The sequence below is a fragment of the Monodon monoceros genome, unplaced genomic scaffold (assembly GCF_005190385.1).
Source record: "Monodon monoceros isolate NGI ecotype Baffin Bay Population unplaced genomic scaffold, NGI_Narwhal_1 Super_Scaffold_3, whole genome shotgun sequence".
Classification (NCBI taxonomy): domain Eukaryota; kingdom Metazoa; phylum Chordata; class Mammalia; order Artiodactyla; family Monodontidae; genus Monodon; species Monodon monoceros.
The window spans coordinates 23544890-23556953 of record NW_021703780.1 but is presented as its reverse complement, the minus strand read 5'-3'; the positions used below and the strand labels follow the sequence as shown (position 1 = coordinate 23556953).

The window sequence follows — 12064 nt, the reverse complement described above, 5'->3', positions numbered from 1 at the left end:
GCTGAGCGAAGGTTAAGGCAGGATAGCCAATCAGCTGGCGAGTTGTCTTATTGGTTGCCCAATGAATTCACGCCCCGCGCACAGTCTCTCGCCGCAAGGGCGTTTCACTAGCACGTTTGGGCGCGTTGGGCGGTGTCCGGATATAAAAGACTCAGCCCGAGCGGGCAGCCGCCATTCTGGGGTTCGTTTAGAGGTAAGTCTCGGCGTTTTGTTGGTTGGAGGGTAAAATTCTGCTGGGACAGTTGGCCTAGGAAATGGGTTAGGCGAGGGCTCGGTTGAGAGCCGTGACTCTTTTTAAGCGGCTGTGTTCGGGATGGGACGTGGAGGTGTTTGGGGACAACAAAGATTGTACTTTTGGGTGTTTAAGAGCAACCCATACTGATTATATCTTTCTCCCTTGTGTTCCTTTTATCCCAGGTTTGAATTTTCTCGGAGAAAGACGGGCCGGCCACGAGGAGAAAAGAAACAAGCCGCAGCAACATCTAAGCCCTTGAAAGGATCCTGAGAGAGGGGGGAAAGGGAAAACAGCAGCCACCAGCCCAACCACTTGTGTCTTCTGCCCCTTCCCACCTATCTTGCCCACCCCACCAGCCCACGCTGCCTGGGACTTGAAATCTGTGGCCGAAGGACCGTCACCACATAACTTCAAAAATAATCAACCACCCTCCCTTCCCAAACCCACCCAAATTCACTCATCCAGCGTTTACTTTTTTTAATCCACTCAGAACTTTTTTTCTACAACCCCCCTCCCTACATGGAGTTGGGTGGGGGGAAAATGAATACTGAGTTGGCCTTTATTTTTTTTAAGGAGACTTTTTGATCCAATGAGGCCCCCCAAATAATTGAGTTTTGGGTCCTGGTTGGTTGTTTTATTTTTTTTCTCCAAAATTTTAACCCCCTCCCCCCCTGAGCCCGAGGTGCTGACGTCGCAAAAAAATTGGATAGTAAGTGTCGAATTTTCAAAAACCAGCCTTGCAACAAGAAATCAACGTTTCCCTTTGTGAAACCAAAAATAATGAGAGGAAGAAATGAGACCGTAGAACAAATAGAGAACTGGAGAAGGACCGATCCGGTCACTTAATCTCCATTAAAAAGGGCCTTTGGGTCTAAACAGTGTTCTCGCTCCCCTACCACCTGCCTCTTCCCTGCTCTGCTGCAGGCTAGGAGAGGGTGGAGGGAGGGCCCGCAACTTAAGATTTTGATGGTTAACCCTTGGTAATCCAGCCAATTTCCAGACTGCCAAAGCCATAAGTGTTTGCTTTTTATAAGGAGGTATGGTTACCTTCCTCTCGTTAGCAGCAGTCTTCAAAAGGGTTAATGAGCTCACATACAAAAGATGGTGGATTTTGTGGCCCAGAAGTCCCACTTCTTTGTGTGTGAGACAAGCAGGGCGCCTTTCAATTTGCCAGATTAATAAGCAATCTGTACATAAAGATTGCAGGGTAAGGAGATGGGCAGAGAGAAATAGGTGGCTATGACTTTAAATGATTGTTAACTCTCAATTTTAATGTAATTTGTTTGGGGTATATTTGTGTGGTTAATACAGGTGGCAATCTAGGAATAAAGATTGCAAGACACTTAATTCAGAGCAAAATATAATCTTAGTGCCAATACATACAAGATAATAGTTGGGGAGGTAAAGAATGTCTTGTAATTGTTGCAGATTGCGTAGGTTATTTAGAAGCAAAAAAAAGTGATTAACATTTTAATTTGATACTTTTTGGTGGGGGGAATACAGTTAAGTAGAGGGTGGAAAGGTTGGGGGAATGTGGAATTCAGGAGTATAATTTTAAAAGCCATTTAGTGCAATTGAATGCTAGCTTTCTAGAAGATTTGTGTCGTTAAAAGGAATTTTTTTCTTCCCTGCTTCAATATGGCGACTTTCTTTGTCCTTTTGTCTTCCAAGCGGCGTTGCAGATTGTGTCTTGACCCATTTTTCTCCTGTCCTCCCACCTCAACCCTATTTGTTGAGAGGGGTCCAAGTCCTCCCCCCTTTCCCTTTATAGGGAGGATGGGGGTGTTCGACAGTAGCAGGTTGAACCTCAATTGCAAATTCAGTTCTTCCCCGCAGAAAATTGTTCTTTTTAATATTTTAATTGCTTTTATTTTCACACTGCTCTTCTTCAAAGTAGGTCAAAGACTATTCAGGATGCGGGCTGCTTTTTGTTTTTTGGTTTTTTTTACTAAAAGGTTTTTTAATGTAAAAAGCTACCGGCAGAGCCGGGATAGCTTTTTAAGTTTGAGTTCTCTTCTCCGTAACAAGATGGCGTCCCTGCCTTGTTGTTTTTCTCCCCCTTTTGCCATCCAGAGCTTAGGGCCGCCCTAGAAACTTGGTCAAGGGGGAGGAGCAGCATTGAAAGGTGATGTAATGAGCTTTCTTCCTCCTTTCTCCACCCTCTTCAAACTCCACCCCGAGCAGATGCCTTCTGGACTCTTGTGCACGCTGCTGCTAGACAGGAAAAGCCATTTTCCTTATTTTCTTTATAACCTTTTATAGCCATTATCTTAAAAGGAAAAAAGCTTATAGGAATTAGGTCTTGAAGCTGTCCGTCTCCTTGGGCAGCTCTAGTTTTTGTATTTAACGGTCCCGAGTCTGTTGCTTTTATTTTCACCTTCTTTCATCACTACTGCTTGGAATTTTTCCCTGCTTCAGTTGCCAGGGGTGGAAACCAGTCAAACAGCTGTACTTTAGGGCTGGAAGCTTTTGAGGGGAGTGTGTGTGAGCGTGTGTGTGTCTTACGTGTGTTGGGGGATACTGGAGGAAGACACAAGGACTTGTGAATGAGTAACTGGAATAGACAACTGGGGCCTAATGACACTGAAATGTGCAGTTTCTGCTCAGGAGTCAGTCCTTGGGCCTCTTGCATTTGGTCGCTTTTTATGATGAGAATCTGGGGGAGAGTGGGTACTTTAGGACTTTCTTCTAAATCGCCCTTATTCCCGCCTCTGGGTTTGGGGGTAAGCTCTGTGTTCAGTGCTGTATCACGTTCTCCAGTTGCTTAGCTCCTGTACATTGGTACTAGGATGAGAAGTGAATCTTTAGGAAAGGAGGCGGCAGTTGTAAACTCAAGGCAGGGGGATTCAAGCTACGGTTTCTGGTAAGCAAAACCTTTCTGGTATTACATTTCACAACCTTCATTTCTTTTTTCCAAAGAGCCACCCTTTTTGAATTTCTTTTTCCTTCCCTTCTGAAAGAAATTCCTTAAAAACAATGGGGAAATAATGTCCTCTTCGTTTTTCAACTTGTGCAGTGCTGTAGCAATTGGTGCATGTTGGAAAGCCATGCCCTACCTGAGGGTGGTATTGGGTGTCCTGTCCCTTTCTTACCTTTCTTCTTCCAACTCTTTCAAAGTCAAATCTTTATCAGACTCTCCATATACTTTTCATTTTTTAAAGTCCTGCCGTGAAGCGTGAAGGTTCTAGGCAGAATTGGAAAGCCATTTTGTACAACTGTTCTGTGGTGACTTGGTGAGACTTTAGGGCTAATTTTCTACGGGGTATGGATTCTCAAACTATTACTTGTGGATTGGATGGGAGGGCCTCTTCCACATGTCCTACTGACCACAAGTTTTTTATCTTTTAAGCAGTTTGCCATGTGCCTCTGCAGCATACCTTCCTTGGGAGCTGAACGTTCTGCCCACTGGGGTTCCTGAGCTCTAGTGAGCAGGGGATTATAATAAAGAAGATCTGCATTAACATGGGAGATGGGAAAAAAGGTCTTCTAGGGAAACCACATCCATCCAGAGAACGTCGGAGAACCTGATCCTTGTAGTTTGTGGCCACAGTTCTATCCTGGGATCCTGTCCTATGAGGGCAGGGGTGGGGGGTGACTTTACACCCTTATTGAAAGGCAAATAAGCGTTTGGGAAGGGCATGTGCTACCAGGTTTTGGAGTGATTTTGAGGGGGAGCGGCTTACTACTTGAAGAGAGGTGCGACCTTGTGAATCACCTGAGAGACATAATTCAGTCCACTCTGGAGTCAGACTAGGAAATGCCTCAATTACCGTGGAAAGGAAGGGGGGAATGTAAGCTACAAAGCACTTCATTTCCAGAAGTGATGAGACCTCTAAGTGAAGGTAAACTTGGACGGACACCTTCCTCCTTTGTTAGAAGATTGTTGTGATTGTTTTTAAACTCGCCTAGAATTTTTGTCCTGAACCAATTCAGTTCTGTTTCATTGGTGATGGGTATGGAATAACTTTAGCCAAGCTAGATATTTTTCACCTTATTTTGGAGGCAGGAGTTGGTGTCACTTCTGGACTTAATTTTATCTCTGGTAAGAAAGAAAATTCCCCAGTGCCTTGTGTCTGCACGTGTCTGCCGGCAACATCCTCCATAAGGAGAGCCCAGCTTTAGGACAAGGTGGAGATGATGCCAGGGGTTGCTTCCCCACTGCCACCCCGTATGTTCTGCCTTCAAGGAAATTAAAACATATCATGCCCTGGATTATTTTTGGTTTCAGAAAGCTTCCTTAAGCTTTCGTTCCAGGCTCCAGATACGTTAATGACAATTGGTCACTGCCCCTCTTTCCCTGGTAAAGTCATTTGCCTTTTCTCCTGTAGGGCTGGGCCGAGAATTTAGGCTCTTCATTCCTTTCCACTTGAGTGCCTTGGAACTTCTTTCTAAACGTAATGACTTCAAAATACGGAAATAGGTTGTAAAACACTTGGGGTCCTTAATTTTAAATGAGTGAAAACTAATCTGCCTGGAGGAAGCCGTCATGAGAAAAACCCCTTACATTTTAAAACCACGTGATTGGTGCTTGTGAGACAAAATTTATAGTTTTGTTAATTATATTTCCAGAATGTACATAATAGGAAAACTGCAGTGGAAAATGAATATTTAACATTTCTTCTGCTTTGTCTTCTAGTTTTCCTTGACTGTTAATGTCTTTTATTCTTGCTGCTTGTGAATGGGAATTAAAAAGTTGTCCCTGGGTCCCATTCCCAGCAGAAGGCACTGGACAGAATTTAGCTGTGTACTCGCTGGTTTCTTTTCTCTCTAAAGATGGTTATTCTCTCTTGTCTGCTGCCCTCTTAAGCAAAGGAACATTTGAGCTCAGGTGACAGTTTTTGTTTCTGAAGGAAGTAGGGGGAGCAGGCCTGTTGACTTAACTGGTAGGTGGGTATGCAAAAGGGACTTTTCCAAGGTGCTGTGTATTCACCTGGGTTTGAATCTGAGGGGCCAGCTGTATTTAGGGGACATTGGTTGGAAGTGAAGTTAGTTTAATTGAAAGCTTTTGGTCAAATTGCGTATATTTTTTTTAACTTATGATATATTTTATTATTTTGGATTCGCTCATTGCTTTTCCAGTCTCCAGCAAATGGGAAATCTATTTTATGTATCCCTTTATTGTATTTCTGTCCTTATAGTGTCTATACTTCACTTTATAGTGTCTTACTACATGGGGAAAATTCCTTTATCCCCATGTCTGTCTCTCTGTATGTAAGAATCACCACACTTAAGTGGATTTGGCCTGTGGACTTCTAATTTATCTGGTATTGGACTTGAATGTTTTTTCCTCTGACCTTAGGTTCTACCTGTCCTCGTGGAGATTCCAGGGCAGCAGCAAAGCACAGTTAACCCAGACTTGCTCACCTCTCAGTATTTCTTACCTTACCTCCTCTCCCTGTATTCAACCCACAGGTTATGGTCTCAGGAACCAAGTTCCCCCCATGCCTCTGCCTCTTCTTGGCCTAGGCTGTTAGACCGTGTAAATGTAGAAATTTATTGACTTTTTTATTGCGAGAATTAAAAGGTCGAAAGTGTTATGCTTGTTTTTCTCTTTTGGCTTGAGAACAAATAGAACAAATAGAACTAATTAACATGATCTTATAAGGAACCTGTTTTCTGCAGAAAATATAATCATCTTTGTAAAACACTGATTTTTCCCACCCTTCTGCCTGGCTCATGTGTTTCATCTCTGTACTAGATGCGGGATTCAGGAGGCTTTCTTCTTGCCTGCTTCCTACCCAGTGTTCGTATTTCCCAAATGTCGATATTACTAAGGTGGCTTTCTTTTCTGCTTCTCAGAAGCCAATGTTTAGAGGCATTGTGGATAAAAATCCTAATCAGAACCATATTGATTCTAAATCACCTCTCTCAAACTTCAGTTCTGGCCTAGAAATTGTTTCACGTGTCTCTGTCCCGTAACAGCTGTGTTCAGCTTTTAATTAACTCCTTTTCTAACCTAGTCTAAAGCAGCTACTTAAAATTTAATGGCATTTTGCCAGCTTCTAGTTTTATTTGTTCCATTCTTTTTGGCTCCATGGTTTCTAATTTCAGGCTCTCCTTGGGGATATTGGGTGGTGTTATGATTTAGGTGGGACTAGGAGTCAGATTCGCATCTTTGCTTTTGAAACCACAAACCAATCTTGCCCTTAACATTGAAACAATAAAAACTCATGCAGGGTTTGGTTAATGAGTGACATTTTCTCAAGGCTTAGGAGGACCTGCTTGATTTTCTTTGCTCCATTTGTCTCTCTTTCTGGGAGCCACCCCTAACTCCCGTAGGGGAGAGGTTCTGTTTTCAAGTTTTGTTTCCTTCTCTTTTCACCTACAACTTTAGAAGATTGTCTACTGGTGCAAGCAGAACATATCTTGCTACCTGTGGCGGTTGACTTTTTTTTTTTTTATAAGCAGGTTCTTATTATCCATTTTATACATATTGATGTATATATGTCAATCCCAATCTCCCAAGCGGTTGACTCTTCATGGGCTAAGATAGAAAGGAGTTGACTCTTGGAAGACAGCCCAACATCCATGATTGGCCCAGTTCTTATCAAGCTATAGGTTTGGTGTTTTTTTTAAGCTCGATTCATTAGCAACTAAGGGGAAACGGGACCTGATAAGCAAAAATGACTTGGAGAGTTGAGTGTTTGTTTTGGGAATGTGAATCTTAGCTCTGATACAATCTGGTGAAGTTCAGCTGTCCTGGGAAGGATGTAACTGGGAGCGAGAGGAGAGGCGCTGCCTCAGTCCTCCAGTCTGACTGTCGTCCCCTCCAGTCATGTATGGACACAGTGCTTCACTTGCCAGGGCTGTTTTCTCAGTAGGGACAATTGTCTGTGTTGATTTTTCTTACCTAGATAATGGTGAGTGCAGTTGAATGTAGATTAAATAATCACTAATAATTTGTCAAACACAGAGATAGAATTTATTAGAGGGCAACTGCGGTGGTAGAATTTATTAGAGGGCAACTGCGGCTGTCCTTGCCACCCATTTATTCTGTGGGTTTGTTTTATCCTCTTATCTTAGAAAACCTCGATCATGGGTTCGGGTCCCATAGACCCCAAAGAGCTTCTCAAGGGCCTGGATAGCTTCCTTAACCGAGATGGGGAAGTCAAGAGTGTGGATGGGATTTCGAAGATCTTCAGGTGAGTCTGTACCCTACCCTTTGAATTTGTTGTGAGTGGAGAATATTTTGTGTTGTAATATGACTATAATTAAGGCAGATAGCAAAAAGTGTTCCCTAAGAGGAATGGGAGTTAGTGGAATAGGATTCAAATCCAATTATGTTAGAACTAGTGATAGGAAAAGATGACCCCTTGGTCCCTGGTCATTATGGCATCTGGATATTTGGAGATCCACAGTCCCAAGGGAAGGAAGGAAGCAAGCAGGGGAGTCAGGTGACAGGATTCTTAGTTCTGTTTTGGGTTGCATTCTGCATACCCCAAATGTCATTTTCATTCAGGGATCCTCAAGTTTTCCAGGAGAAAGCGAGTGACTAAGCCAGTCCGAAGAGATGGTAGTTGAAGCCTAGGGCTCTTCACCTGGAAGCAGAATCAAATGTGTCCTGTGGGTTAGAGAAGCAGTGACACTTACCTCCTCAGATTGGAGACTTCAGTGCATCTCCTCCATTGTGTTCCATTCCTCTGGGTGTTTCCACATCAATCCTGATCCACCCCATCCTCCTAGGGGCCTGTGTGATCCCCCCACCCTGTAGCAAAGTCCCAAGTCATCAGGGATCTCGAGGTACTCCCACAGATTAGAGATGTCTGCTCAAAGAAGAGGTGCTTTCGGGCTGCTTCATTTCTAACCTTGACTTATCTCTTACAGTCTGATGAAGGAAGCACGAAAGATGGTGAGTCGATGCACTTACTTGAACATTCTCCTGCAGACCCGTTCACCAGAAATATTGGTCAAGTAAGTGGGGACCTGGGTGGCTGGGTACTTAGAAGGGAGGGGGGGTGAGGCACGGGGTTCCTGGGTTATTGCTGGGGAACTAGGAGGGTGGGGTATACTCCCAAGACCCAGGAAGGGCATCACAGAGCCTCCTCCCTGCCTGCAGGTTTATTGATGTTGGTGGTTACAAGCTTCTTAACAACTGGCTGACATACTCAAAGACAACCAACAACATTCCCCTCTTGCAGCAAATTCTACTGACCCTGCAGCACCTACCACTCACCGTTGACCATCTCAAGCAGGTACCTTCAGTCTTTACAATCCTGGTTCTTCCTTTTTGGTTTAGGCTAACAGATGAAAAACTCATTGACTGATGTGGCTACAGTCTTGGGCCTGTGAGGTAGAATGGTAGAAAAAAATAGGAGTTTGGAATCAAGATTTGGTTCAAATTTATGTCCTTTAATAGGTGTGTGACGTGGGGCACTTTATATATCTGAGCCTCAGTGTTTTCATTTGTAAAATGGGAATGGTTGAACCTACCTAACTGGGTTGTTTTAAGGAGTAAGACTACGTCTCCAAGGGCTTTGTAAGAGAGAAGGTCTATCTCAGTGTTAGTGGCTGTTAAGAGATCGTGCGTTTGTGGGAGTGGTTAGCTCTGAGTGGGCTGCTTTTCCTTCTGGCACTTACCATCCTGCTGCTCCCTTCCTTTCATAGAACAACACAGCCAAACTGGTGAAGCAGCTGAGCAAGTCAAGTGAGGATGAAGGTAGGGGCCAGTCCTTTCCTCTGTGTCCTGGGCCTTCTTCCGTTACTTCCACTCAGTTACCTTCATTTCTTAAGATCTCTTGGTGTAAAAGCCATACACTTAAAATTCTTTGGGGGAAATAGTGTCATCCTAGAACGTCTCGTCATCATTTACTTCTGTTTCTCTAAATATCAATAAATAGAGCATATTCTGGGACCCTCAATGTCTATTTTCCTAACAACAGGTATGCTCGTTCTACCAATAAACACCCTGCTGTAGGGCATGGGCAGAATCCTGACTGCTGGAGTATATCATAGCTTTGATAGCAACAGATTCTTTCCTTTGCTAAGACAAAGGGTTTTGGAGCTCCTGGCAAGGGCATACAGTTCTGGCTTGAAGACAAAGCCTGGCTCCAGAAAGTCACAGGCTTTTCTTTAGAGAAGAAAAGGGTTTATATCCAAGAGTTAACCCAAAAGTTTTACACCCAAGGCATAAACCAGTGAGCACGACACTGGTTTCCCGCAAGTGAGCAGCATTGTAGCAGAGCCGATCCCCGCTCTTTGTCTACGGGGAATGGTATGCTAGGTCCCTTTGGAAAGTTTAGCTAGAGGAGAAAACACTGGGGATCACGATTTTATTTTAACTCACAGTATTGTTTAAGTGAAAAACATTCCCTAGCTTTCCGTTCTTTTAGTTGTATTAATTCTGTTTTTAGGTCCTTTTATATAATGAGCACTTCACTGTTTTTCTGACATCTCAGAGTAGCTTTGTAGGATAAACTGTAACACAGAAGATCCCATTAAATCATTGCCTATCTTTTGTTTCTTCACTGAGGTGTATTGGTCCTTGTTCCAGCTGGCTTAATTGTGTTGCCGTCTTTGAGTATAGGTTTAATTATTATTCTGTGCTTCCTTTAGATACTGAAATTTGTACATTCCTTATTGACTGTAGTTAGGTTTACTGGACCATAGTATCGATTGCTTCAAAGAGGTTTCAGGATATTCCCCCACTGGGCATTGGGGTTCATATTGCATTAGGTATAGGAGTTGGCAGTTGTGTGACTGTTTTAAAAAGTTAAGTTTTAATATTGTACAACAATTTCATTATTAAATCAGCCCATAGTGGAAATGTTGGCAAGAAGAGAGGTCCCATAGATAGGAGATTTTATTTGCCAAGTACAGAAGGAAAGAGCTACAAATGCATTTTTCCATATATTTAGAAATAAATTCTGTTTTTTATCTTTAAATTCTCTGACCATCTTTTTTCTCTAGATAAACTCTGCTTCCTTCATCCTAAATCGGTTTGTTTTTAAGTTCTTTTTTCACTCTTGCAACACTTAATTGATTCTTTTAAGAGCTGTCATCACTAGTGATATCCTAGGAAAAAAGTTTCCCTAGAAAATCTTTTTTTTACGAGGATCTAAATCTGCCTCCTTGAAATTTTTAAAATCTGGTAGCCTTTTGGATACTTGAACCCCTCTGCCTTTCTCCTTATTTTATTGTAATAAGTGGTTAAGGGAAGAGCATAGGCACTAGGTTCGTTCTGCCATCTTCTAGTTTTGTAACTTTAATCTCCATGCTTCTGTGTCTTAAAGGGAGATGAAAAATGTTCAGGTTGTGGGCTTCCCTGGTGGCACAGTGGTTGAGAGTCCGCCTGCCGATGCAGGGGACACAGGTTCGTGCCCCGGTCCAGGAAGATCCCACATGCCGCAGAGCGGCTGGGCCCGTGAGCCATGGCTGCTGAGCCTGCGAGTCCGGAGCCTGTGCTCTGCAACGGGAGAGGCCACAACAGTGAGAGGCCCGCGTACTGCAAAAAAAAAAAAAAGTTCAGGTTGTAATAGCAATTACGTGAGATGTATGCAAAGCAACTAGTGTAGTTTTTACAACATACTTTAATAAATGTTCCTTCTTTTTGCCCCCCCCCCCGCCCGGTGTTATAATGGCATCAGGGTTGAAAGTTATCTGAATAGAGGAAAATTCCATGATTCAGTGTATCTTACATTATTTAGGCATTTCCCCTTTCTCTCACCTGCAGAGCTCCGGAAATTGGCCTCAGTCCTTGTCAGCGACTGGATGGCTGTGATCCGCTCCCAGAGCAGTACCCAGCCTGCTGGTAAGCAGCTAGGCCCTTTATCCCTTGTATTTCTTTCTTTCCCACTGGGATGTGGCCTTCCGTGCCCCTAACCTGCTTTTTACCTCTGACTGACAGTCTTTCTCTTTATCTAAATAAAATCCTTTTCTGCTCTGTTTTTCCACAACAGAGAAAGATAAGAAGAAACGGAAAGAAGAGGGAAAGAGTCGAACCACCCCTCCTGAGCGACCGTTGACTGAGGTGAAGGCTGAGACTCGGGCTGAGGAGGCCCCGGAGAAGAAGAGGGAGAAGCCCAAGTCCCTCCGAACCACGGCACCCAGTCATGCCAAGTTCCGCTCTACCGGTAAGGCTGCCGTCTGGCCTCTGGAGTGTCTGTGGGTAGGTGCACAGCCCGGGCCTTATGGTGGAAGAGTTGGACTTAATGGTACGATAAATCTGGAGAGAGGGAAGACTAGTGGGTGGAGCATTGTGGGAGTTTATAGGGCCTGATGAAGGTTAAGGGAGGAAGAGTCAGGAGAGTGTGGAGTGAGTCCAGCCCCAACACCATGTCTTCTCCCCCAGGACTAGAGCTGGAGACCCCGTCTTTGGTGCCTGTGAAGAAGAATGCCAGTGCAGTGGTGGTTTCTGACAAGTACAACCTTAAACCCATCCCCCTCAAGCGTCAGAGGTATGGACCATGTTCTTGGTTTTTGAATGGGTTGGGTCTGTGGACATGAGGGGAAAAGAGGGGGTGAGTCAGGTGTTGTTGACCAGTCCCTTTCTAACAGTTCCACAGCTGCCCCAGGAGATGCTGCACCCCCTGCAGAGAAGAAATACAAGCCACTCAACACAACACCCAATGCCACCAAAGAGATCAAAGTGAAGATCATCCCGCCACAGCGTGAGTCCAAAGTGGGGGGATGTGCTTTGAATTGAGAGCAAACTCTTTTCATGGAAATGAAGCGTTTTCCTCCATTTTCATCTGGTTTCTTGGTGTCCTTTAATGTTTACTCCCCTGGAACTCCCTTCCTAGGAGTCCTTGGTAGGATTGCTTAGGAGTGATTTTAGAGATGAAGTAGGGAGGCGGTGCTGTTCAGTGACTGGTGGGTACGCTCCCAGCCGTC

At 44.0% G+C, this 12064-nt stretch overlaps 1 protein-coding gene across 9 annotated transcripts in view; it reads left to right on the top strand.

Annotated features, from left to right (window-relative positions):
- Positions 1-12064, top strand: part of PPP1R10 (protein phosphatase 1 regulatory subunit 10) — a 35606-nt gene that overhangs the window by 19784 nt on the left and 3758 nt on the right. For 4 of the 9 annotated variants that reach the window (XR_003796855.1, XM_029244501.1, XM_029244502.1 and 1 more), the window contains exons 1-9: positions 192-944; positions 7259-7377; positions 8060-8146; positions 8292-8427; positions 8840-8891; positions 10905-10982; positions 11131-11304; positions 11523-11628; positions 11729-11841. Coding sequence is in view for 8 of the 9 variants with exons in the window: in XM_029244501.1 (XP_029100334.1) it covers positions 7271-7377; positions 8060-8146; positions 8292-8427; positions 8840-8891; positions 10905-10982; positions 11131-11304; positions 11523-11628; positions 11729-11841 (853 nt within the window). In the remaining variant the exon portion in view is untranslated. Of the gene's footprint in view, positions 1-176; positions 945-5939; positions 7378-8059; positions 8147-8291; positions 8428-8839; positions 8892-10904; positions 10983-11130; positions 11305-11522; positions 11629-11728; positions 11842-12064 lie in introns of those variants that run through there. The other 5 variants (XM_029244496.1, XM_029244497.1, XM_029244495.1 and 2 more) reach the window with 4 other exon arrangements.